Genomic DNA, 27,568 nt, shown 5'->3' with positions numbered 1-27,568 from the left:
TCTGTGAGAGTGTTTGCAAAGTTAGCCGCGCCCGCCCTGGCCTGTGCTCAGTCTGTAGGGGAACAAACAGTGGAGAACAGACACCCGTCTTGAGGGACTTCGACTCTCGGGTCAGCTTCAGGCCGAAACGGGTGATTGTGGGGACGGCCCCGAATGCTCAGACAGATGGAAGAAGGGAGGCTGAAACGCCGCGTCCGAGAGAAACACTGATCGTTCAAGATCGTTCGGTCGCACAGTGTCCTTCCTAGCTCCAGAGCAGGTTTTGGGAGTCAGCTCAACTCAGCTCAGTCAGTGAGGCCCTGGGGCCGGATGGAAATGTTCATCGTGGCCTTAGAGTGAGGGTAGCTACTCCCTAGTCCTCACTGGCTGAGTGGCATTGGACAGAGCCTGCCACCGAATTGGGTCTCTTCTCTTACTTTAACCGTAAAATTCAGATGGAGAATGTCTAACGTCCTTTCCAACCGTGGCCTGAAGGACAAAGTTGTCCTTTGTTACCCAGGCTTCATGGGCTTGTCCTGAGTGCCATTCCCAGATGCGGCCACATCTGCTGGTGATAGGACTTAAACCATTGGTGTTTGAATTCACTCCCTTATGAGATTTGTCTAGCGTGTATGTATCTGTCCATCTGTCGTGCATCTGTCCGTGTCCCACCATCTCTCCGTGGACACCCCCGTATTCGGTGTTTTGGGCGTATGGACTCCTGGATCCCCACAACACCGCACCTTATATAACTTCACCCCTGTTTTGCAGGGGAGACCTCACTGATTCAGTTACCCAGCCCGTCAGTGGCCGAGTCTGCGTGTGAATGTAAGTTTGGCCAGTGCCCGACCCCGTGTGTTGGAGCAGTGTATTCTGGGCATGAAATTGCTAGGGAGACCCTTTGCAGAGCTTCAGAGTCAGGTGGCATCTCGGAGGTGACGGCATTCGTGTTAATCTCAGGGTCCTCAATCCTGGTATCTCGCCGTTTCCTTCTTATCTAGGCCAAATGTGGGTGCCTTGCCCCATCCCCTTAGGCTCTCATCACGGTTTCTGTCTGAATCACCCCCCCCAACCCCCCCCCAGCTAACTCTTAGATGGAGGAAATGAGACAAAAGTAGGCGGCTGGGCTGTGATCTTGACTTTTTTCATGCAAGCCAACCCGACTCAGGGTGCTGCGGTAAGGGCTTTTTTGAGAAGGTCGCACGTGACCGATCCACTTGGCAAATAAGATCAGCCATCAGCTTCGTGGCATGAAAATCAAGTCCCGTCCTCACCACGGGAAGGCCAGCCCGGGAAACTGGACCTGTGGGACTGTGGTATGGGCGGGTGAGGCGAGTGGGGCCGAGCGCATTGCTCCTTGATGTGGAATCAGGGGACGACTTGGAGGGGAGGCCAAGAGACCCTACCTCTAGGTACTTAACCTGCAAGGAAGTAATGGGGCCTTCAGAGCTATCCCGGGTGACCTTCCGTATCATTTGGTCTGGCCTTAAGCAACTCGCAAATGGTACCGTTTTCCAAGGTGAGGCAGAATTTGTGCACAAATCTTTAGTAAAGAGCATTCCCTCCGCTGCCTTCCGGTGACCCGTGGCACGCGCCCTGGGGGGTGGGTGTCAGTTCTGGTCTCTCATTAACAGGCTGGGTGAACTCGCACGAGTCACGTAGCCTCTCTCTGCGTCCGTTACCCCGTCGCTGAGTCACGTAGAAACGATTTGCAGAGGATATTGCGGGAATAAAAAGAAATTATAGAAAGGTTTCAACCCTTGGATGAGTGTCTTTTTATTAGTCAGTAATTCTGACGTTTCTTGAATGAAATCCAGGAGTCCCCTGGATTCTGCGTCTGGTGAACATTGTTAAGCCTCTGGACCCCTTCAGCATCCTGTATATACGTCTACACCAGAGCGAGGCATACGGAATGAGAACGATCTGCGTAAGGCCTCCCGCGTGAGACACCTGTGGCTCATCCCTCTTTCCATTCCCACAGCCCAACACAGGGGATCAAGACATGTGTTGAATCACGGGGCACCCGGGAGGCTCAGTGCGTCCGACTCTTGATTTCGGCTCAGGTCGTGATACCCGGGTCATGGGATCAGGCCCCAAGCTGGGCTCTGTGCTGACGGCACTGGGGCTGCTGGGAATTCTCTCTCTCCCTCTCTCTCGGCCCCGCCCCCCAAATAAATAAATAAACATAAAAAAAAAAAAAGACATGCTGATTTCGACCGAACTGAGCAAGGCCCCAGGATATGTGTATTTAGTTATCGCAAAGGTGCTTTGTGGAGAAAAGCGTGCTAAGGGGTGCAAGCAGGTCTTTGCTTGTGGGGAGCCGTCCCTGCTTACCGCAGAATCTGATATGAGTCTCTTCACTGACACCTACCTCTTCTTCTCAACAGCAGCACTGCTACTTTGAGCGTCAAGATGACACCAATGACGGCCCCTGAGGACAGCCCGACATACAGTCCCCAGGGTCTTAGTTCTGAAAAAAAAGGTCAAAGGGCAATCTCAACAGTACTGCGAGTTTAAAAACATCCTTCCCGGAAGTGGGGAGACCAAGCCTCATGTTCTCGTTCTCTATTCTCGGGGGAGACATCCACTCTGATGGTTTCAGATAGCGGCTTCAGATCACTGAAGATTCCCCACCTGTTCTCTTATCCTTATTCCTCTCTCCACACTCCATTTTCCTAATTTCCGTAAAGATTTTTCCGCTCAAATGCCTGATGGGCACCTTGATGGCCACATGGCTCAAATCAGACTCATCTTTGTCCCAAGTCAACCTCTCTTCCCGTTTCCCTAGTGTTAAATCTCATGCGTCCTGCATCCATTTTGGTTGAATGAACACATGGGTACTGCCCACTGTCCCCACACCCCGACACCCCCACACCATTGTCATGAGATGCTGGGAGGAAGAACGACCAATTTCTGTCTCTTAAAAATGAACACGATGGCGCTATGATCGTCCTTCCATGCAAATAACTTTACTGAGGCCACTGGACCCGAACTGAAAGAAAAGCATGTACGTTTTCCTCTCAGCGATCTCCAGGCTTAACATGAGCCCTTGAGTGGCAGTCAGCAGGCTCAAAGTCACAGAGCACCCCCCCTTTTTTTTTATAATGCTTTCTCTCCTTTACCCACTTCACCAAATTCTTCTGAGCCAGGAGCGGTACCTTGGAAAAGAGCGAAAGAGACCTGAGTCCCAGCAAACAAGACATTTAGCTTACTGAGGTAGTAACGGACGATGAGCCAGGCTTTATTTTTAGGGCATCATGTGTATTAATAGATACAGCCCTCACAACAGCCCTGGGAGGTTCTCATTACTCCCCTTTTGTGCGCAAGGAACCAGGCATGGAGACCCTCGAATACTAGAGATGGGTCTAGGGGTACAAATGTGGCTGAGTGTTGAAGACAGACTTCGGGGAGAGTCAGAGAGGCTTATGGGCTCGGGGTGAGTTACCCCAGGGTAATGAACAGTGGGTTCATTACCTGAAGCACCAGGATCTTAAGTAAAGTAACAGCATTAAGGCTCTAAACACAGTTGACCCTTGAACAGCCTGGGGGGTTAGGAGTACCGGCCCCCTGACACAGTTGAAAATCCATGTGTGACTTTTGATTCCCCCAAAACTTAACTGTTAACCAGTTAAGTTCCCCAAAAACTTAGTTGATTCCCCCAAAACTACTGTTAAACAGAAACCTTCCTGGTAACACAGAGAGTTGATGTATTATATGTATTAGATGCCGTTCTCTTACAGTAAAGAAAGGTGAAGAAAATGTTGAGACAACCGTAAGGAAGAGAAGATCTATTTCCAATACCGTATTGTATTTGTAAAAAAAATAAAAATAAATTTGTATATAAGTGGATCCATCCAGTTCAAACCCGTGGGATTGAAGGGCCAGCTATGGCATAAGGGCAGGTGTTGGCATTAATGTGTCAGGGTAGTTTATAAGGATGATTGTAGAATCGGCCTGCTTGTTGTTGAACTTGGGGTGGATTGCGGGGGGGTTGGGGGGAGATGTTGAGATGAAGGGATAGGTGGGTTGTAGAGGAGCAGAGTCCCTGCAAGCGCCACTCACACAGTTGACCTGTGACATTCACAGAGTTGGCCAAAGCTACAGGCTAAAGTCTCAGGGCATCGATAAAAGGCAAGATCCAAGTGGGCCTTCGGCCCAATGGCTCACCAGAGGTTGCCTCCTGGGTTTGAAAAGATTCCTCCTTTTGCTTCCTAGGCCTTTCACACATCAAGGCATCCCAAGGAACCTCACTGAACTGGCTTTGTAAGCAGTTGACCCTCTCGATTATTGACCCTCTCCCCCAGACTGAAGAAGCTTTCACCCTACCAGTTACCAACTCCAGCGGACAGGCGTGCCATGTGACCTGATCAAAGAGCCGGGGAGCAAGCAGAGCGTGGCTGTAAGGCTCCTGGATTAATATCAAGCCTAAGACTTAAGCATGGAGACACCACTGTGGTTGGAACTTCCTGCGAGCGGTCCCCCTCTGAATGGCTTGTGGTCACTGAGAACCCTCTTCGCAGGTGGGGCGTGTGTGTGTGGGTGCATGTGTGCCTGAGACAGCACAAAGAAAGAATGATTACTCAGGGCTTATGTTGCCAACCCCAGGGGCATGGAGAAGTGCCCCAAATCCTAAGCTAAGAAGCAGAGACAGCAGCCAAGCGCCACCATTTCCGGGGGTCCATGGAGGCGACCCAGAAAATCGTGACAGCGAGTCTGACTATCGTGAGACGACTTCCTTTCCCTTCTTCCCTTGTGTATGTTGGGGACCTGCTAAAACAACAGTTACTCGAAGAACAAATGACTGGGCCAGAGCACGTAACAACGCCAGCCCTGTTTCTTTTCCAGGGAGCCGTGAGGATGAACGTCACCTGCTGTCCTTGTCCCATGACATAACCAACCAGCTTCTGCCCATCCAGCCAGATCTGAGAGGCAAGCTGGCCGTCATCCTGAGCTTTCACAGCCCGGATTCTTCTCCTAGTCTTTGAAGGCAAAGTAATGTGAACCTGTTCGAGGATTTAAGCGACCGCTCCGTAGAGGTTTTGAATATTAGAGGAGCTGGAGACTCACTAATTTTTACGTTGAGGGAACTGCGATTCAGACAGGTGTGCCCAGAGCCACAGAGAGGTTGATGGCGGAGCTGGGCAGGATGAGAACTGTGGACTTCACAGTCTTGTGTTTTCTCCTGTGGCGGTGGGACCCCGCGAGGAAAGCCCTGGGAGGTGCCCATGCCCTCAACACCCTCCCTCCAACACCCGCCCCGTCTTGTGCCCTGTGGTGTGCCCTCTCCCCTTCCTCCCGCCGCACCTTCGGCTGCCCAGTGTTGACGCCCAGGCCAGTGCTACCTCCTCTGTGTCAGTTTCCCTGACCTGTCCCAGCTCTCCTTGTTCCCTGCCCCGCGACTCTGGGGCACCTTGGCTTATGCCGTGTGTCTTAGAACCTGAGTTGTGCCATTATCTTTGCGGTGCAGATCACTTTCAGTGAGGTCATTTGGAACCAGACAGGGGGATTCGAATTCTGGACCTACCACCTGATAGCTCTGTGATCTCGGAGAGGCTGTTCATAACTTCTGGGGCCTCAGTCTCCGCGACTGCAAAGCGAGCACGACAATATCCAGTTGGCACAGTCGCTCTGACGAGCCAAGGAAATCTTTGTAGGAGGTGCCCAGAGCAGTTCCTGGAGCACAGCACGAGGTGCACAGCTGTCGCCTCCTTCCGCCAGCCTCCACTCCCCCGCCAGCTGCTAGCCTCTCAGAGGCCACTTCGTTCCCTCTTTTGCTGGTGTCCTAGGACCCGGCACACAGTACGTTCTCGGTAGATTCCTGCTGGTGGATTGGAAGGACAAGACGATGGGTTTGATCTCACATCCACCGGAGTCCCTTCGCTGGCCACCGACACTTCAGCCCCATCCTGTTGTCAGCTTATGACGTCGTTTCTCTCTCTGTCTAGCAGGCGTCCTTGCACGTGGTGCTCCTCTGTTTGGTACTATTCTCTCGTGATACGGATGCTTGTATGGAAACTAAATGTCAGGTACTCCCTGCCCTTAGCAGTTTGGATCGATACGGACAGAACGCTGTCCGGCTGCCCGTGATTCCTTCAATGTCAGGTGTAACTTCCTCGTACAACGAAAGACTTGCTGTCCTGGGTGCAAGGCTCAATGCCTTCAGCAGTTTCCACACACACACACACACACACACACACAGCCAAAAACCTACACCAAGATTTTGTGGGTGTGAATCCTCTGCTGAAGATCTGAAAGGTCACAGGGAACGGATTCCATCATGAACCAGGTGGGTTTTTCCACCATCTGACAGGCTCAGACCTTCTTTTCCTCTTCCTCTGTCTGCACAAGCCACATCTGTCCCCTTTCCTGCACAGAATCCTCTAACCCACAGCTGAATTCTTTGGGGGAGGGGTGTCACCTCCTGCCCGCTAACATTAAAAAAAATTTTTTTTTAATGTTTATTTATTTTTGAGAGAGAGAGAGAGCCAGAGCATGAGTGGGGAAGAGGCAGAGAGGGAGACGGAGACACGGAGTCCAAAGCAGGCTCCAGGCTCCGAGCTGTCAGCACAGAGCCCAGCGTGGGGCTCAGACCCACGAGCTGTGACATCATGACCCGAGCAGAAGTCGGACGCTTAACCTACCGAGCCACCCAGGCGCCCCTGCCCGCTAACATTTAAACTAAGGTACAATTCTAAACAAACCCTGTTCCTTTCCAGAGAGGGATTTTAGTCAAAGTTTCTTAATACGATAATATTTTTCTACCTGGTAAGGTAGAGAAGTCCCACCTAGATTGTAAAGTCTTGAAGGTAAACGCTGTGTTAAGCTTTATTCGCACCCCCTCCCCCCACCACCTGATACAATGTAGGGTGGGGGGGCACTTACTGAGCACAAGATAAAGGAAGTTAAATTAAATTAAAAGCCATAGGAAGAAGACTGGCATGTATCCTTTGGTTAAGAATTATTAGAGCCCTTGGGGCGCCTGGGTGGCGCAGTCGGTTAAGCGTCCGACTTCAGCCAGGTCACGATCTCGCGGTCCGTGGGTTCGAGCCCCGCGTCAGGCTCTGGGCTGATGGCTCGGAGCCTGGAGCCTGTTTCCGATTCTGTGTCTCCCTCTCTCTCTGCCCCTCCCCCGTTCATGCTCTGTCTCTCTCTGTCCCAAAAATAAATAAACATTGAAAAAAAAAATTAAAAAAAAAAAAGAATTATTAGAGCCCTAAATATAAGAAGGTCTCAGAAGGAAGGCAGGGTCCCTTTTGAATGGCTCCAAGTGGAATCAAAGGGACCGAGCGCTGACCTACTTAGCATGTGCTTCATAATAATGAAATGGAATCAGGAAGAGACTGGGTGCCTGCGGCCTCCGCACCACCTGTGTTCCCATTTTCAAACCACCGTTTCCTGTGACAGAAAACTCCAGCTCTCCCTCTTCTTCCTCAGTCCTGTGGTGAGTGAGGCCTCTCAGAACGAAATCAGAGCAACGTGGTCCTGGGGCCCGTTGGCCCCATTGTTCATTCACAAAGAAATCCCATCTGAACGTTTCTAAATAGGAGGTGGGGCCTTTTTCCACCCCTGGAGCCTCTTCGAAGCCGCTGAGGAGGCTGGTCGAGAACCCCGGCACAATTTGTGAGCCCTCACCTTTGGTCCTCTCCCCTGCGGGTTGTGGTTTAAACCTGACAACTTGGCCCGGAGCCACGCCTCCAAGGCAAAGGATGGGGGGCCTTTTTTTTTTTTTTAACCTCTAAAAGTCCATTGCCACAGACACACAAAAGCTGTCCCTCCTCAAGTCCGCCGAACCTCATTCTTCAAGGAGAGAGAGAAGAAAACGAAAAAGAATCTGAGAAACAAACGTAGTCTCCCCCAGGACGTAGTGAGATGCTACCATAACGGTCTGAGAACAGATCTCCTTCCTGCCTTTCATGTGGTTCTGTCTGCAAGGCCGTCTGCAAAAGCGCACAGCGACTTGAAGAAGTCAGCCAGCCTTCAAAAAACACCTTCTCGTCGACGGTGGCTTCCACTCAGAATCGGGGATGCTCACAACCCATACCCTGATTTGAGGTCCGGGACCACCCAAGGGAACAGTTTCACAGAGTTTCCGGGTTCCAGAAAAGCCCCTCATGCCCGCCTATCCACCCCACACTGTGTTGCAGAGGCTACCGGTTGTGCCCACGCTTTTCCCCATCCATCCACGGAAGCACGGGTGTTGTCCAGTCCCAGGGCCGGCCAGCCTCCCTTGCGGCAGTGGTGGCCATGTGACAAGGCTCCAGCCCATGAGGTACCTTCCAGGCTCCACCCTTCGGCCACCGTTGTCACGCCGGCCGGACTGGGTGCACGATGAAGAGGGACGTGCCTCTGCCCTCGGTAGCAGTGGGTGCTCCCTGGCCTTGTTAGAAAGGGGGAGCCCCTGGGGCTCACTGGCAGGTGTCACCTGTCTCTTCCTCTGCGCTAACCCAGGCTCGCTGAGCCAACTTGTTGGCGATCTACGGAAAAGTAGCTTCTTTCCAAGAGGGGCTCCCAGGGACATTCCCTTTTAGCTGAATTGCTTAAGGTTTTGTATTATTCATTCTAGCATAGATGTAACTCTTTCCGAAGACGGTCACGAAGGACAACAGCAAGGCCCACACCGTTGACCCACATCAACATGCTCTGGGGGACCTCGCGAGAGTGCTCTGTAGCACCCTAAGATTTGGACTTGGCAATAAAGGTGCTTCCTAGCAAGAGACATTAAGATGTTTCTTACCGTGCTCACTGGGAATCAGCAGAAACAAACAAACAAACAAACAAAGACGTTTCTTACTGTAAAATAATGAAGTGGCCATTGGAAGAAGGATGAGTATACCACTGGGAGCCTGGACAAATGTCATCAGAAAAATGGCACAGTGAAGAGATCTCCAATAAACCCTCAGACTCCACCACTCAGTCCCAAGGCTGGAATTTCCCTTGTATGAAGTCTTTGTTAAACTAACAGCCACTCCTCATCATCTCTTGATGGGTCACTGCAAGGGTGGCCCTTCCCCATAACTAGTGTCTCTTTCTGCTGCCTCTTCCCTGCCCCCACCTATTCTCCACACCACTGAAATTTCTCTCCGAAATGCAAAGCCGATCGTGTTACTCCTCTATCGATTATCGCTTCCGATTGCCTGTAGGGTAACACAGGACAAGACCCAGCTGCCTCTGCTCTTCCCTCTGCCTGGAATGTCTTTCTTTGACCTGCTTGGGTAATTTGTATTTACTCTCCAAAACCCACTTGGTGTCGCATCCTCTGCGATGGTCTCTCTGATTCCTTCAGATAGCCTCAATCATTCCTTCTTCTTTGTTACTTCTGTTCTGCCCGTACCACTACACGATCTAGGATTAGCTACTTCCAGAATGATCTCTTTCCTTAAGGGCAAGGATCAGGTCTTTTTTTTTTGTCTTTGTGCACTCAGCACCTAGCACAATGTTGGAACGTAGTAGAATCTCAACAGAGGTTGTCAAACTAAGCACAGTATTTTAAGGATTAGTAATACTCATTAAACACAAGTCAATAAGCTAATAGAACTCTGTTTTCTGTCTTTAGGCAGCCTGATGTACTGGGAATGGCATGCCACAGCCCAGCTATGTGAATTTGTTCTGATGCGCCATTGTTTCCCACCCCCAGAGGCAGGAGGGAGGGATCTCTATGTGTGTTATGGATTGAACTGTGCTTCCCCCAAAATTCACATGTTGAAGTCTTTAGAATGTGACCTTATTTGGAAACAGTGTCTTTACAGAGGTGAGCAAGTTGAAATGAGATCATTCGGGTGGCGTTATGAGCTGAACTGTGTCCCTCCCAAACTCATATTTTGAAGCCTTAACCCTTAGTACCTCAGAATGCAAATGTATTTGGAGATGGGGTCTTAAAATGGGCAATTAAGTTAAATGAGGCCATTAGGATGGGCTCCAATCCAATCTTACAGGAAATCCGGACACACGAAGAGATGTGTGCACACACAGGGGAAAGACCATAGGGAAGCACGGCAAGAAGGTGGCCATCTGCAAGCCAAGGAAAGAGGCCTCAGCAAAAAAGCCCAGCCCTGTCAACACTTTGATCTTGGACTTCCAGCCTCCAGAGTTGTGAGAAAATAAATTCCTGTCACTCAAACACCCAGTCCGTGGTCTTCTCTTATGGCAACACCAGAAAACCGATTACAGGGGAGCCCTGATCCAACATGACTGGTGTCCTTATGAGATGAGGGAATCTGAACGGAGATAGGCTCTGAGGGAAGAGAGTGTGAAGAGACACGAGGAGAAGGCAGCCACCTGTCAGCCACGGAGAGGGGCCTCCACAGACCTCTTCCTCACAGGTTCAGAAACAACCAGCCTTACCGACCATGTGATTCTGGACTTCTAGTCTCCAGAACTGTGAGGCAATACATTCTGGTGGTTGAAACCACCCCGTTGCTGGAACTCGGTCACAGCAGCCCTAGCAGCAAATATCCCTTGTTAACTTTGGTTAGCCTTCTTCCCACTGTACGTGCAAAGCGAATCATAGAATATTGACTCTGGACAGAGCTTCGTGACCTATGAAGACTTTGGAAAGCACTAATTAAATTCTTCTTGAACCACAGAGAAAAGCGCAAAGAGAGTCCTTCCTTTTTTTGAGGTAGGCCAGGGTAAAACTCTTCATGCCCTGTCTTTGCTCTAGGAGGTTTGCCATGACCACAGAAGGCTCAAGAAAAAACCTTGCATTTTTACAATTATTTACGAGGCGTTTAAAGCGTGTTATGTTTTCCACGACTACTTAGGAGGATTCCAGGATCAGACAGCTCAGCCCTGCTACGTGCTCTGTGTGTGACCTTCCTACGTCTTTGCTTCCTCGTCTGTGAAGTGGGGGTGTACTGATGCTCTTTGGTGGCTGTGAGAATTGAGTGCGAGGCCACACAAGTGGCATATAGGAAACAGTTAAGACCTGTCAGTGGTTACGATTTTAGATAAAGAATCTAAGTCTCAGACAGGTTAAGAGGCCTTACGCTGGCAAGTAAGCAGAGTGGCATTGGGTCCAGAGCCGCTGGGGACACCTTCCGCAAACCCTAGAACGCCTCCCTCATAGACACACCAAGTCTACAGCGGGCTGAAGTCCCCTTGGAATGGCTCTTGTTCCCCACAGTGGATGCAGAAAGGAGAATGTCAGGGCATCAGTAATGCTCGGAGGGCCAGCAGCCAGGTCCTTCTGTCCCTGAACCCACCTGAGGCATGGACACAGGATCTGTTATTCAAAAGGGCCAGCGGTCTGTCTAGCTAGCTTCCACCCTCAGATGGTCACTTAATCGGCCCTCCCTTCCTTTTGATAGCAGAATAATGATGCTGTGCTTCCTGGAGAATGAGCAGTCAGAAGGTGGAGGCTTAGGTGCTAAACCTCGAGGAAGCATGGGGAGGGTACTTAAATGCTACGAGCTTCACCTTCCTCGTCTGTAAAACGAGGACGGCGAGAACACTTAACTGGTAGGGTCATTGTGAGGACAAAACAGATGAGACCTCTGAAAGCGCTCTGCCAATAACAAAGTACTGTGTGGTTTGTCATCATTCCCGAACGCCACAATCCAGGTCTTGGTCAGAGAGCTAACCCCCCCGGGACATCTGACCTGCTATGAGGTTCATGGTCCATACCGTTAACGGGTGGCCCTTCATTATACCCTGCTTTCCATTACTGAGCAAATGCTTCACGTCTTGTCATCACACTATGCTGCTGGAGAGCACAGGTCAGGTCTCCTAGCCGTGCCCAATTTGCTGCACGGAGGGGGTCGACAAGTCTTATCGATGGTGCAGACCTGTCCCACCATGAGCAGACCGTGCAGTGGGGAGTCGAGACCTGCCACCCTTGCGGGTTAGAGCCAAGACAGGAGGGGAAAGGAAGAATCACAACGGGGAGGCCCGTGCTCTGGGTCTGACTCCGTTTCCTCCCGGTGTCCTCGGCTGGGAACTGAGCAGAATGCCCTCCTGGCGATTACGAGCGGCAGGCACCCACTGAACGCACCCGAGGAAGCTTTTATCAACCGTAGAGAAAAATGTAAAGTGTCGTTACCAGGGTGGAGGCGGGAACCATTGGTTCCGGTTGGGGACTGAGCCCCTATCGTCAATGTGCCACACCGGCCCCCACCAGGGCACTCACCTGGAGGATCCGGCATGCACATGGACCCCGGGGTGAAGGTCTGCGAGTGGTTGCTGATGGGGTTGCTCACGGTGCAGACGTAGACGTTGTGGACGTGCTGAGGGCCCAGGCTGAGGTGCAGGTGGGAGCTGTTGGCTGAGATCGGTGGGTCGGCGCCCGTCTCCTCCCTCCAGCTGTAAGCCACATGGTCCCCCTTCTCCACTTCGCAGGCCAGCGTCAAGCTGCAGTTTCCGTTCTCCTGGGTCCAGTTCAACACCTTTATTTCCGGAGTGGAGACCTGTTCTGTCAGGAGGGGGAGGAAAGAAGGCCTCACTCAAGTGAACCCCCTGGGATTCTGACTGGACCTTTCCGTCAGAAGAAAATGCGACCTGATGGTGTTTTTCCTTCCCTGTGGGTCTGCAGTGCGATTTATTCTAGTGGGGACTTACTGGTTCCCCAAATCCCTCTCTCTCCACTACGCTCCCTTCCGGTGCGAGCTCGGGACAAAATAGAGAAAAGTAATCTGTCGCTTAGTCCCCTCCTCCCACTACTGTTAGGAACCTACCTCCTCTTGCTAATACTCCTGATCTGATACTTGAGTATGACCTCCTAGATCTGAAAGAATGACTGGGTGGTGGGGTTTTTATCTAGAGTGTGTGTTGGGAAGGGGTGCTCACTCTAATGCCAGGAAACAGCCGAGGCCAGGGAGCAAGTTGTATTTATTTAGCGATTACTGTAGGACAGACACGGTTCTGGCACTGCACATTCATCATGGCCTTTAATCTTCTCAACAACTTTCTCAACAATCGTAGCCTTAGTGCTAAGTATTCCCATCTTACAGGTGAAGACACTAAGTCCCGCAGGGATGGCAGGGGTCACATATTATGTGAGCTCGGAACCTAGGTCTGTCCGACTCAGAAATCCAGCTTCTTCCTTGGACTCGAGAAGACTCTCGTGGTTGCATAGACCGCACTTTCCAAGGTAAGAATTTAGGTGACAAGACGTGACAAAGGCAATGAACTGTTCTGGAAAATGCATGATGGGTCATCCCTGGGGGGCACTACTGGAGTGGCCAGAACTCCCTGGTACCCGTCAGGGGGCTGAAGGGAGTCTGCATACACTGTGTGGAGGAGGGGGAAGCACTCTCCTGATGTCCTCCTGTAGGCATCTGGGGATTTCAAAGAAATGCTGGGTAGGTGAGGCCCTCTATCCCATCTCAGAGATAAGTCTCTCTATAAAGGAGCCTCTGGGCTGGAAAGACACAAACTCTGGGTGCATTCAAGAGGGGCTGGCAGTTAAAGAGGCTCAAAAAAAGCACTGGCCTTGGACTCAGATGGACCTAGGTTCTAGTTTAAGTTCTGCAACTACGCGACTTTATAACCAGAGTCTCTGTTGCGATGCCAAAAGAAAAAAAAAAAAAAAAAAGAGCCCTTCTAGCAGGTGGATGTGGTCCTGTTCCTGGGCATGGGGCGTGGGAGTGGTGCATGGGCTGAGACTCAGCTCTCCTTTGCCCAGGCCCCTAGTGCAGGGGACCAGCCACGAGGTCATGACATGTGGTGCACACGTGGTCAAGCACATGACAGTCCTGCGGATTTCAATGTCTTCATCTGTGGAAAAGAGGTCGGACTTGATCCGCGGCATTCAAACATTTTAAAAATCGGGGGAAACACAAAACCCTTTTTCAAGCCAAGTCTTATTTGCAAATTGAGACTCTCAGGCTCCTAGGCCCTGTAGTCCGTGAGCAGCTAGGCTCCTCGTCTTTGGCAAATGGGGGTAGTAATTAGTGCTCTCAGCTACCACCAATGGGCCATTTGGACAAAAAAGATTTGTGAATCTCTAAAACCTCTTCCTAAACCACAGTTTAAGCACCCTGGACTTGCTGATCTTTAAAAGTCACTCCCAATCTTGGAACCCTCGCTAAATTCTCAGGCAAGGGACTATCGCTGCCCACCCCCCACCCCCGCCTGGTGGGGACTGGGGAAACCCTGTCATTACCAAAGAGCTTCAGCTGCAGGCAAAAATGGCGAACTGAAAAGTTCTCCTCCAGGGTCGTGAAGTACCAGCCCTCATTTTCCTTCTTGCTTTGCAGGATCTCCAGCTTCAGGTTTTCCGGATGGAATTTATAGCCATTTTCCAGAAAGCGTGGAGAGGCCCTTTCCGGCAGACTCAGAGACACTATTTTCGTCTTGACATTTTTTTGCGGTGATTCTGACTTTGTGACCAGGATGTGGATGCTCTTGTTCATGCTCTTACTTATGCCTTCAGATGCCAGGGGCAGCAGCAAATTTCTTCCCAACTGCTCGGTGACCTCTTGACAAGTCATCAAGCTCTCACCTGCGGGAGGAGGAAGAAGAAAGTCCCTTACTGTGGAAGTTGGTGAGAATCACATCCTCTCTGTGGATCAGGAATGACAGACTATAGGTGCTCCTTCTTCTTCCCGGCCTCTCCCTGGCATTGCCAGGTGCTCAGCAGCCAATGAGGGCAGTCACGATAGTCCCGCTGTATTCTCAATGTTTCAAACATCCCAATGGAAATCTTAAATTTTTTTTTTCATTAAATGTCATTTATTGTCACATTGGTTTCCATACAACACCCAGTGCTCATCCCAACAGGTGCCCTCCTCAGTGCCCATCGCCCACCTTCCCCTCTCAGTTTGTTCTCAGTATTCAAGGGTCGCTGATGGGTCGCCTCCTTCCCTCTCTGTAACTTTTTCCCCCCTTCCTCTCCCCCATGGTCTTCTGTTCAGTTTCTCAGGATCCACATATGAGTGAAAACATGGTATCTGTCTTTCTCTGCCTGACTTATTTCACTCAGCATAATACCCTCCGGTTCCATCCACGTTGCTACGAATGGCCAGATTTCATTCTTTCTCACTGCCAAGTAGTATCCCATTGTATATATGAACCACATCTTCTTTTTTTTTTTTATAATGGAGGTGTGCAGACTAACTGGGACACTGGATTTCTTTGATCTAGGAGTGAATTCTCTCAACTCAGATTTATAGTGAAGGCACAGAGAAGCGAAGATGTGGAAAAATTAAATGACATCCCGAAAGTCTGCTAATTCCTTGACCAGACTTCTCACCACCACTGGGTACATAATATGAAGGGTGGAGAGCAACCAAAGCTGATTCTGAGCTTGTGAGCCCAGGACACCAAGGCTACAGAACGTCGTTTTTCAGATGACAAAGAAAGAGAAAAGTCTGAGGGGTGTGGAGCCAGGCAGGTAGTAAGCCCAGGGTTCAAACTCTGGAATTCTTGCTCTCCAAAAAAACTGTTAAATAGTTCCCAATATCAAGGGTGAGAAATTATTTTACTTCTCTTTTTCAAAAGAGCTGAGCCAACAACAACAACCAAAAAAAGAAAGAAAAAGAAAGAAGAAAAAAGGAAAGAAAGAAAGAAAGAAAGAAAGAAAGAAAGAAAGAAAGAAAGAAAGAGAGAGAGAAAGAGAGAAAAAGAAAAAGAAACCCAAAACCAAACCTTTCAAATCACTGTAAGGGATCCTACTGCTGACTATTTAACACCTCCTCTCCTCTTCTCAAACTGATGACCTCAGCTGATGACTCTCATTCTCATTTCACTGAAAAAGTAGTCGAAACAAGGGGAGAATTTCCATTTGTAGCCAACACCAGGAAACCTACCTACTTAGATGGGTAGTCTGTGCTCCCCTTAGGTCTAGCCTCTTCCTTCACGGAGCACTCACCCATTTCAAGAATTTGCTCTTGCAATTGCCCTCATCCCTTGCATCATCAGCTCCGTTATTGGCATAGAATGTTGTGGGTTATTTCCATCAATACACAATAAACCCACTTGTAACTTCCCTCATTTACAAACCCCTCCCCTGACCCCAGGTTCATCCCTAGCCGCTGCCTCATATCTCTCTTTCCCTTTATTGCAAAGCCCTTTAATGTGTGTTGATATTTTCTGTTTCCATTTCCTAACCCATTTTCCTGTGCCTGCTCCTGGCAGGTGCTGTTCCTTACTACTCACTGGAAGGTCACTCGTCGAGGTCATTGTATGCACCGTGGTGCCGAGTCCATTCTCCATTCTCATCTTGCTTTCTCAGGAGCACTTGACATGGTTCCCCACTCCCTCTTTGAGACAGTCTTCATTCAGTCCCCTGGAGCATCACGCTCCCCTGGTTTTCTTCCTCTTTCATTGGCTGTCCCTTGTCAGTTTCCTTGACTGGAACCTGCTGCTCTTAACCTCTAAATATTGGAGCATGCCAGGACTCAGTACTCAGACCTCCTCTCTCCCAGCCACGATCACCCAGCTGCATGGGTTGCATACTTCTGGAATGCTTGCAGAGTTAGATCTCCCTCCCAAACTGCCTACACAGATCAGCACTTGGAGGTCTGAAGGGCATTGCAAACGCAGCAGATGAACTCTTGGTTCTATAGCCCCTTCTACCAACGGCATTACAACTCTCCTGAATTCTCAGACCGAAGCCTTTGGAATCATCCTTGACTCCTTTCCTTCTCTCATACTCTGCATTCAGTCTATCAGCAAATCCTGTTGGCTCTACCTTCAGAAAAGATCTGCAATCCTGGCACTTAGAACCTCCCTCATTTCTACCACCATCATCATAGCCTGGCATGGCCATTGGCTTCCAACTCATCCCCCGGCATCCGTACAGCGGGCAGAGTCATCTTTTAAACCTATGTCAGCTTTTGTCTCTCTCTTGCTTTTAAACTTCCAGGGCTTTCTAGCACCCATGCAAAAAATATCCGAAGGCTTTATTATGGCTTCAAAGATGGCGAGTAACCCCGCCCCTGACCCCTCTCCTGCCCTCTCTCTCCACTCACTGCACTCCGGTCGCACCGGCTCACACACCTCACCAAGATCATTCCCATCTCCAAGCTTTGGCTTTTGCTGTTCTCTGGAAATCTCTTCCCTTCCATATCTAGGTAGCTCAGTCCTCCACTTCATTTTAGGTTTCTGCTCAAAAAAAGTATTTCCTCTGAGAAACTGGCTCTGACCATTTTATATATAAAATAGCACTCCTACCCATTGCACACTTACCACTGTCTGGTGATACATTGCATATTTGCTTATCTTACTTCTGTGTCCCTGGCTAGGATGCAAGTCTTTAAGAGGAAGAATTTCATTCTGTTCAATTGTTTTGTCTCTAACACCGACAGCAGTAGTTGGTACATGGTAAGCTTTTCGCAAATATCTGTTTGATCTACGACTGCAAAAAATGACATTACCTGACTAAAATCTCTTTTATTGAGCTGTGCCCAATATATAACTGAACTCAACCATAAGTTAATTCTCATAAAAGAAGGAGCCCATGACTCAGAGAGCATAGATTGTTCTAGTTGATAAGGAAGCCAGAAAAGTAACACAAAACCACCTGGTTAAGTAACGCAGGCACTTAGAAAGGACACAACTGACTTGTGACTAAGATTGGCTGTTGGAGAATTGGACAGACCAAATCCTCTCCACACCAAAAATGCCCTGAAATCCCAGCACTGGCCCGTAAAGGGCCCAGGTGGCGTTGGGCTAGAGATTCCGAGGTGGGGGGAAGCACGAGGCAGTCCACGTGGGCTGAAACAAGGGCGACATTGGGGGAGACTCATAACAATGAAGGAAAAGGAGTTTATAGGACGAGACAGGGGGAGCCCCTCACCAAAGGAATCAAAGAAAGCAAGTAGGAAGGGAAAGAGGACAAGAAGAGAAGGAGCAGATTCGAGAAGGGCAGGCTGAGTGATGTGTGCACGCTCACTCACGGGGAGTGGCATTGAAACTTGGTCAGGAAGAGACCCTCACACCCTGCAACCCACACGAAGAATGATGACCTACCAACTGACTCCGTGTCAGTGGCTGGGGCGGGAGGGGGGACTAGAAACCAGCACCACCTAAACACAAGTGGAAAAAAATAGGGGGACTTTAAAGTGGTTCACAAAACCCTTCAAGTGGAGTCCCTGCTCCTGAAACTTCCTACCGTCTGATGAGTGTTTTCCAGTGGGTCTGTGATTCAGTCAGCCCCTGTTTACTAAAGCGTCTGGAGGAAACACCAACTCACTTTCTTCAAGGGTAATTCTACTTAGAAAGTAGAGTGATTCACGTGGACCCATGGATATTTTCCTGAAATCAGCAGCGTTTAGCCAACCCTTCACGAGATGGGATTCTACCTAATGATAGCCACCCCCCGCCCTCCATTTTTCTGCCGCCATGACGCTTTCACATCTCCCTATAGCGTTTCTTTCGAGTGGAGGAGGGGGCGGCTCTTAACAGCTCTCACTTCTTACGGCAGATCTAGGCCCACGGAGAAAAGATAACTTGTCCAAGCCTGCTTTGTAAGCTGCAGTCCCATGAACCATCCTCTTTTCCCTTGCTCCTTGATGTTGCTGGGTCTTTCTGTCTCAGAGTATTTGCATTTACCCCAGCCTGAATGCCTGTTGCCCCCCTGTATTTCCCTGGCTGCCTCCTTCTGTCTTTCAGGTCTCTGCCTCTGACCCCTGGCTTAGTCTAGGCCTCCCTGCCAGTGCCTCCCGTGCCTTTGGTTTGTTTTTTTTTTTTAGCGTTTATTTATTTTTGAGACAGAGAGAGACAGAGCATGAACAGGGGAGGGGCAGAGAGAGAGGGAGACACAGAATCTGAAACAGGCTCCAGGCTCTGAGCTGTCAGGACAGAGCCCGACGCCAGGCTCGAACTCAGGGACCGTGAGATCATGACCTGAGCCGAAGTCGGACGCTTCACTGACCAAGCCACCCAGGCGGCCCATCCCGTGCCTTTGTATCACACCTGCGTCTCACCCATCACGCTTTTAACCCTGATCTGTGCCTGTCATCATGACTTAAGAATAAGCTTCCAGGAGTAGTCACTGGGTCTGTTTTGTCCACTTGGAGTCCTAACGCCCAGCTGGAACATAGCAGAAACTCAGTTGCTCAAGAGAACAAAACACTGAATGAGATGAATAAGTGAATGAACAGAGAGGCTAAGTTCTCCTCTCTCCCAAATCAGGACATTTTACCTTGACACCACCCCTCAGGAGTATAGGATGGGGGCAAACGGTGGGGACCTTTGTCCCCGCTTGCCAGGTGAGGACACGGAAAAGCCGTGGCTATAGACCCGGGGCTTTAGCTCAACAGACCACTTGCCATTTCCCCGTGAACACTCAGAACCCTTCACCTCTGCATTGGTGCCTTCATCTGGAATATTCTCTTCAAGTCCTATAAAAACCCAACCTACCAGATGTATGTATTTGGGAAGACACACGAGGCAGAAGGGGGATTTGTCTCCACTGTATACCCTTTTGTACTGAGGAAGTTTTATAGACGTATGCAAGATACCCTTCCAATAAACAAACTAGCTCACACAAAACATTAAACGAAAACTTACTTGAAGAAAGCAGTTCCTATCCACTTTCCAAACTCCAGACCAAATACTTCCAGACGCCCTCTACTTCCTTCTATGATCTTATCACCTTCTCTCATCTTTTGAATACTCCCCGTACTTCCATTCAATTAAAAGCACCTTACATGCTCCAATTATAGGTAACGTATTCTGATATTCACCATGGGACCTGGATACGGATTTTAGCATCCCCTCCCCCACCGAGCAGAAGTTTATCTAGTGTCATTTATCGAGGCTTCTGAAGTCAGGCTGTGTGACTGCAGAGAAACTGTTAAACTACTCTGTGCCTCTCATTCCTTTTTGGGTAAAACTGTAACGTAACAACAATAACACGTATCTCATAGGGTTGGTGTGAGAATTCAATGAATGATACACATAAAGCACTTAGAACCCACAGTGCCTTGTATAAAGCAAGCAGGCTGTGCTTACTATTATTATCCATTCAACAAACATTTGTGGAAGGGCTCTCCTTGACCAGACAGCATGTCAGGTGCTGGGCAGAAGCTGCGGTTGATGTTTCCTCCACGCTTCGCACAACGCCTGCCCCATCGTGTGTCTTAATAGATGGTTGCTGAACGGGATTGTCCAAAGTCAGTCTATGGATAAAACCAAATAGCCCCGGCGTTCCCCTTTCCAGTCTGGTGCCAGAGACGTGAAGGTGATGGCTTTATTAAAGCTTTTGAGAAATAGAAGGTGCTGAGGCCTCCGTCTCGGGATGGAACAGGCAGGTGAACAAAGTTGGGCCAAGTCTGGAACCCACACTCTTGCCCTTCATGTGTGAGAAGGAGGTGGGGTGGACCCCCACGGAGGAATACAAAATCCCCTTGGGGCAATTCATCAGTTGCAATAGACGCATCCTTCTGGTGGGGGATGCTGGTAATAGGGAGGCTGTGCATGTGTGGGAGTAGGGGGAAATCTTGGTACCTTCTGCTCATTTGTGCTGTGAACCCCAAACTGCTCTAAAAATAAAGTCTACTTTAAAAAAAATACCATTGAGGGAATGGAAAATTCACTTTATTAGGGGAAGGGACACGTGGACTTTTTGATTTTTACAATTCTGACTCGGAATGGGAGGCAAGCCGAGTAGAGACGGGAGGGAGACTGGGTCCTGATATTACAAGAATCACGCTTCTTGGTTGAATAACTGTCATGGTTGACCTGTCCCACTTGCAAAGCACTTCCGTCTGTATTTAACTGGGGTTTCACAAAAGCGGGTGTATTTAAAAATAAAAACACCAAAAATTGTGCGTGTGTTTCAGAGAAGACAGCTGCTGCCTATTGGGTAGACACGCCCCACGGGGCTGGGCTGCTTCTCGGTAACCAGGGAGCCCCAAGCCTCCGATGGAGCACCTGGTGGACACCGTGGGGACACCGTGGGCCAGGCTGGCCGGCAGACAAGCAAGCCCAGAGATTTAAAACTACCATCCCACTGTTCAACCCCATCCCTCCTGACGGTCACTCAGAAATAGCCCCAGATGCTAGAGTCACACATGGGACGCACCTGGAAGGGCTTGAAGCAGATCCGTTTGGCTTTCTGAGCCCTGAGCCCTGAGCCCTCAGAGAGCAGGAGCCATGGGTCTGCCTGATTCTGAGGGAACCGGGGGTCAAGGAAGGGCCTCTTTATCTGGAAATCTAACAAAAGAGAGACCCCATGTGCAGCCTCTCCGACATCCCTAGCGTATCTCTGGGCTTTTCCTGGAAAAGTCCTTAATGGATTTGCGGTCTTGAAAACCCCAAGGGCAAAACACCGGAGCCTCAGGATTTCCCCCCACCTTCCCTAAAGCTGCTTCCACGCCAAGCTGCCTCCCCAAGTCTGATCCAACTCAAGACGCTTAAACACTCCTCAGGGAGCCCAAAGTCCCTTCTCGCGGGGCCTTTCTAGTCTCAAATCCCTTTTCTCGTAGCCCTGAGACTACTAACAGAACACCGGCGCGCCTTCGGAGGAACACAAGCCAGAAAGGCAGGAGCAGAGCCCAGGCGCAAAGGCTCTCTGGTGCGTCTGGCGCTGTGGCTGGAGATGCCCTGACCCTTGAGAGTTCCCAATTCGCATTTCCCACTTCCTGTAACCAGCCCTGGACACCAAAAATCCTGGCCTCTCCCCCGCTTGCTGCCGTGGAAGGTTCCCTTCCAGGAAAGTAGCCACCGGTACGACCACACTGTGGCCACTGCCTGTTCTCAGCTGATGCCTGGGGTTTTCACTTCTAACTTCTTTTCGCACGGCGGCGGCCCCTCTTTGTTGTTGGACCATGTTTCTGGCTTGTCTGCTCGCGTGTGTGAGGATCCCCTCCGAGGGCAGGGACGTAGGAGTCTCCTCCCAGAGCTCAGCCCGTCCATCTCAGCCCCACAACCTGGGTCTTCGCCAGATGCAAAACCAACCGCCCAACCAGAACCTTGACCACGCAGCTTCTCGCCCTGAGAGGCTGGTCTGGAACGTGGCCAGTGCCTTTGGCTTAGGGCTCCTGGTCTCCCAGCATTGGTAAGACTGAGCCTTAAAATCCAGGCTCCAGGGACTCATGATATTCCTTCCTCTTTGAAAGAGTCAGGAGAAACTCAGAACCAGTCCCCGAGGAGGAGGCAGCCAAGCCACAGCCCCCAGCCCCTGCTGACTTCTCTCTCTCTCTCTCTCTCTCCTTGGGCTGGCTGAGTCCTGGCAGGTAATGGTGGGACTCAGACCCTCAAACAGATGAGCACTTACCTGTTCCACAGCTCAGCTCAAAAGCCAGGGAGAGAAACAGCAGGAAGTTCAAGGAGAGGAGCCCCTTGAGATCCATCAGCCAGTGAAGAAAGAGAAGGGAGCCCGGTGAGGAGCCCAGCAGCTGCTCGAAGATGCCACGGCAGAGCGAGGTCAGTGTCAGACAGAGCTGACACTCCCGACTAGTTATGCATCAGGAACCAGATGGCTTCCTGTGTCGCTGGGACTTTTTCTGCCTGAGTCTCGAGGATTGCTCATCTCCTTTCGGGCTTTAAATCACTTGGCTGTTCCCAAGAAGTCCGAGTCAAGTGCGCGGACTGCTGAAGCCGGGAAAGCAGCTCAGCAAGCCCAGCCTTGAGCAGAAACGGCCCCCCTCCCCTCTTTAGCTCCCTCTGCGAGTTCTGCCCCGCTAAGTCCTCTTAGAGCACAAAGAGGAGGCGGGGCTCTGGCAGACCACCCCGAAATCTGGTCACTCAGTTCAAGGCTGAACTTGGATGACTGAGCTTTAAAAGGTTCTTGCGTCTCACATCTGATTTGTTCCGTAACTTCAGAGAACACCTCCACATGCCGTGGGGTCCTGCTGACAAAGCCACAGAGACATGGGGGGGGGGGGGGAAGGGCGTATCAACTGGCAGAAACCCAATTTCCCGGCTGCGTGCATTGTGGTAGAACCCAGTGAGCCCTGGGTTGTGTGTGGGGGGAGGGGAGCCTTCATCTCAGGGCTTGTGTCTAACTTTCTGTGGAAGAGAAGGGGCTAGAATTGGCAGAAGAAACACAGACGCTTTTCCGAGAGTTAAGCCATAGGGAATGAAACAGTGGAAAGATGATTTTACTGGTGTGTGGGAAGAGACTTTGCAAGGCCAGCCCCTTGCGTTTTGAAATCCATTTTAACAGGTCACAGGCACTCTCCAATGGGCTTCCCTAAGGGAGTCAGGGCAGCAAGGGCTGGCGATCTAGGTGAACTTGCCCTTTCTTCTCGCTGCTTTTCCCCCCTCCTTCACCGGACACCGTCCTCCCCACAATACTACCCGGCGGCATGCTGGAGTCAGCACGGACCAACTCCTGAGAGCCGATGGTTAAATTTTCAGGCACCCTGCGAGCTGGGTGGTTGATCAGCATTGCCGTTATTAACAAGGTGAATGATGTGAAATTACGATTAAATGCATTGTATTAAAACTAAGGGAATAAAAACCCCAAACGCATTACTTCCTAAATAGTTCACAACATTTGACTGTTATCTGTGCCCTTGAGGACGCTTCCATCTACTGTATCTTTACGGTCGAACTAAAATCCCAGATCACATGGGCTGCTGTGGTGCTCTCGCAGCCCTGCATTTGATGACACCACCTTGGTAGCTTGAAATCAGCCAGCGTGGGAGTCTATGTACCATGGAAACTGGCAAACGATAGAATCAGAGCTTTGGCTCAATGTTTTGTTGATTTTCTAGATGTAAGAAAGTGATAGAGAAAAAAGCAATGATTCAGTTTGAACTTAAAAGCATGTCGTGACGGCAGCTTTGATGTCGTATTCAATAACTGTCGTCTCATTCAGCAAAGTCACAAGGGTCACTGATGAGCAAACGGGTTTGCAATGTATGTCTTTAACGTTGCACCTGTCTTCAGCTTAAAAAAAAAAAAAAAAAAAACCCTGACTGTCAGCAAGAAGACAACAGAGCGAAGTATTCAGAGAGTTGAGAGGAAAAAGAATGCCAGTCTGGACTTCTGAATCCTGAGAAATGAGTCCTTCAAAAGCGAAGGAGAAACCAAGACTTCCTTGGACAAACAAAAGTTGAGGGACTTTGTTGCCAGTGGTTCTGCCTCGCAAGAAATGTTCACAGAAGTTCTTTAGGGAGAAAGAAATGCTATAGGTCAGAAACACAGAGGGGCGCCTGGGTGGCTCAGTTGGTTAAGCGTCCAACTTCGGCTCAGGTCATGATCTCTCAGTCCGAGTTTGAGCCCCGCCGTCGGGCTCTGTTTCGGATTCTGTGTCTCATTCTCTCTCTGCCCCTCCCCCACTTGTGCTCTGCCTCTCTGTCTCTCAAAAATAAATAAACGTTAATTAAAAAAAAAAAACAGGGGCGCCTGGGTGGCGCAGTCGGTTAAGCGTCCGACTTCAGCCAGGTCACGATCTTGCGGTCCGTGAGTTCGAGCCCCGCGTCGGGCTCTGGGCTGATGGCTCAGAGCCTGGAGCCTGTTTCCGATTCTGTGTCTCCCTCTCTCTCTGCCCCTCCCCCGTTCATGCTCTGTCTCTCTCTGTCCCAAAAATAAATAAACGCTAAAAAAAAAAAAAAAAAAAAAAAAAAAAAAAAACAGATCTACATAAGGAGAGGAAGAACATCAGAGAAGGAGTAAGTGAAGGTAAAATGAAAACTTATTTTTCCTACTCATAACTGACCTAACAGATAACACTCTGTTCAAAATAATAATAATAATAATAATTAAATTAAAAATAATAAAAATAATAATAGCAGCAATGTATTCAATTATGGGGGCTTGCGTATATCCCTTATGTGTATCTATGCTTATGAATGCTTATATATAAGTGAAATGAATGACAAGGATACAAGGGCCAGGAGAGAGGAATTAGGATTAGTTTGTTATATAAGGTACTCACACTCCCCAGAAAGCAGTGTAGTGTTATTTGGAAGTGTGCTTGGATGAGTTGTAAGTGTATATTGCAGAATCCAGGGCAACCAGTAAGAAAGAGAAAATGAAGTGCTTAATGAAACTACAAAAGACAGAGGAAGAGTGGAAGGCAATAATAGTAACAAAGAACAAGGGAACCAGACAGAAAACAGTAACAAATATGATTAAATATTATCCTAACTATATCAAGAATCACTTTGAGTGTCAATGGTCTAACGAGCCAATGAAAAGACAGAGATTGTCAGAGTGGCTCAAAAAAACGAGACCTGATTGGCTCCTGGTGGGCGGCAGGGGCCATTCGGGAGGTGGAGCAGGGCAAGAGGCGGCAGGATTGGCTGGTGTAGGGCCCTGCCCCTTCTGCTTCTCCGGCCTGACTTCCTGTAGCTGGGCTGCCCGCCAGGCCGGCGATAACACATCCTTGCGATTTGGTCAAAGGTGCTCACTCTTGAGACATCATGGTGGCGTACTGGTGACAAGCTGGGCTCAGCTACATCGGATACTTCCAGATCTCTGCAAAAGCAGTGAGAGATGCACTGACAACAGAATTCAAAACAGATGCCAAGAAGACTTCCGGCAGCAGCCTAAAAATTGTGAAAGTGAAAAAGGAATAGTCTACTCTTACTAAAGCTTGAAAAGCTACATTTTCAAGTTGAAGATGTGTGGGCACGTGTTACAGCAGATTGAAAAGGATCTCCCTTCATGGGAAAAAGACATACTTGTTCACAGATCGACAATGACAATACATTGAAGTATGATTCAAAACAACAAAGACAAAGACAAAACCCAACTCTGTGTAGTCTATAAGAAACCCATTTTAAGTATAAAGACACACATAGATTAAAAGTAAATAGAGAGGGGCCCCTGGGTGGCTCAGTCAGGGAAGCCTCCGACTCTTGGTTTCTGCTCAGGTCATGATCTCATGGTTCCTGAGTTCAGACCCTGCTTTGGGCTCTGTGCTGGCAGGGTGGAGCCTGCTTGGGATTCTCTGTCTCCCTCTCTCTCTGCCTCTCTCCTGCTCACACTGCCTCTGTCTCTCTCAAAAATAAATAAATTTTAAAATAAAAGTAAACAGAGAAAGAGGAAACATGCTAACCCGATAACAGCAGAATACACATTCTTCTCAAGCTCACATGGAACGTTCACCAAAATAGACTACCTTCTGGGTCATAAGACACCCTGTAACAAATTTAGAATAATAGAAATCATACATTGTCTGTTCTCAGGCCACACTGGAAATAAACTGGAAATCAACAACAAAAAGCATCTGGAAAATCCCCAAATATGTAGAGATTAAACAATACATTTCTAAATAATACACAGGTCAAAGAATCTCTAGAGAAATATTTCAATATTTTGAGCAAAATTAAAATGAAAACACAATTTATCAAAATTTGTGGGATTCAGCAAAAGTAGTGCTTAAAGGGAAATTGATAACATTGAATGCATATAACAGAAAAGATGAAAGACCTAAAATCAAGAATATAAGCTTTCACTTTAGGGAACTAGAAAACGAAGACCAAATTCATTCCAAAGTAAGCAAAAGAGAAGAAATAATAAAAACTAGAGTAGAAAGCAAAGAAATTGAAAACAGGAAATTAATAGAGAAAATCAATGAAAGCAAAGGCTGGTTCTTGGCAAAGATCAACAAAATTGGTAAACCTCTAGCCAGGCTAAATACATTTAAATAAAAAAAGATACAGGACACAAATTACTAATATCAGAAATGTAAGAGGGGACATCACTAGCAAACTCATGGACACTAAAAGGACAGTAAAGGGGCGCCTGGGTGGCTCAGTCGGCTAAGCGTCCGACTTCAGCTCAGGTCACGATCTCGCGGCCAGTGAGTTCGAGCCCCGTGTCGGGCTCTGTGCTGACAGCTCAGAGCCTGGAGCCTGTTTCAGATTCTGTGTCTCCCTCTCTCTCTGACCCACCCCGTTCATGCTCTATCTCTCTCTGTCTCAAAAATAAATAAACGTTAAAAAAATTTAATAAAAAAGAAAAAAAATAAAAGGACAGTAAAGGAATACTATGAACAACTCTATGCCTACAAATGTGATAACCTCAATGAAATGGAACAATTCCTTGATAAGACATAATCTGCCAGAACTCACACATGAAATAGACAATCTAAACAAGTTATTGATAACCTTCCAAACCAGAAAGCATACTGATTCACTGGTTCTGTTCTGTCGTCCTAACTCATTCTATTACATACCGTTTTCGTGTTTGTTTGTTTTTGTTTTGTTTTGTTTTGTTTTGTTTTGTTTTGAGAGAGAGAAAGCTTGCAAGCAGGGGTTTGGGGGGAGGCAGAGAGAGAGGATTTTTTTTTGTTTATTTAATGTTTATTAATTTTTGAGAAAGAGAGACAGAGTGAGAGTGGGGAGGGGCAGGGGGGTGGAGACACAGAATCTGAAGGGGCTCAAGCTCGTGAGCCACGAGATCATGATCTGAGCCTAAGTTGGATGCTTAACCGACAGAGCCCCCCAGGCTCCCTGAGAGAGGGGATCTCAAGGAGGCTCCACATTCAGCATGGAGCCTGACACAGCACTTGATCCCATCACCGGGGATCATGACCTGAGCCAGATTTAAGAATCTGATGCTTAACCAACTCAGCCACCCAGGCACTCTTATTCCATATTCTAACTCCCTCTAATATCAAAAACAGGCAAAAACATTACAAGAAAAGAAACCACAGGCCAATATCTCTCTTGGACATAGGTACACAAATCCTCAACAAAATATTAGCCAATGAAGTCCAACAATGTATAAAGTGGGATGTTTTTGACCA

The 27,568-nt window shown here is 49.0% G+C and overlaps 1 protein-coding gene and 1 pseudogene across 2 annotated transcripts in view; one reads left to right on the top strand and one right to left on the bottom strand.

Moving 5' to 3' along the window:
• The window catches only part of SLAMF1 (signaling lymphocytic activation molecule family member 1), a 35,512-nt gene extending 12,810 nt beyond the window's left edge, over positions 1 to 22,702 (bottom strand). Inside the window, exons 1-4 of one of the 2 annotated variants that reach the window (XM_030301863.1) lie at positions 22,139 to 22,702; positions 14,078 to 14,416; positions 12,104 to 12,385; positions 2,351 to 2,449 (exon numbers count right to left, since the gene is read on the bottom strand). In XM_030301863.1, the coding sequence (XP_030157723.1) occupies positions 2,351 to 2,449; positions 12,104 to 12,385; positions 14,078 to 14,416; positions 22,139 to 22,214 (796 nt within the window). In that variant the 5' untranslated portion in view covers positions 22,215 to 22,702. The remainder of the gene's footprint in view (positions 1 to 2,350; positions 2,450 to 12,103; positions 12,386 to 14,077; positions 14,417 to 22,138) is intronic. The other variant, XM_030301864.1, reaches the window with a different exon arrangement.
• Positions 22,703 to 25,235: 2,533 nt separating this feature from the next.
• On the top strand, positions 25,236 to 25,420 carry LOC115504721 (annotated as a pseudogene).
• The last annotated feature ends 2,148 nt before the right edge of the window (positions 25,421 to 27,568 follow it).

The sequence above is a fragment of the Lynx canadensis genome, chromosome F1, assembly GCF_007474595.2.
Source record: "Lynx canadensis isolate LIC74 chromosome F1, mLynCan4.pri.v2, whole genome shotgun sequence".
NCBI classification, from domain to species: Eukaryota; Metazoa; Chordata; class Mammalia; order Carnivora; family Felidae; genus Lynx; species Lynx canadensis.
This window is presented reverse-complemented; position numbering and strand designations above follow the sequence as displayed.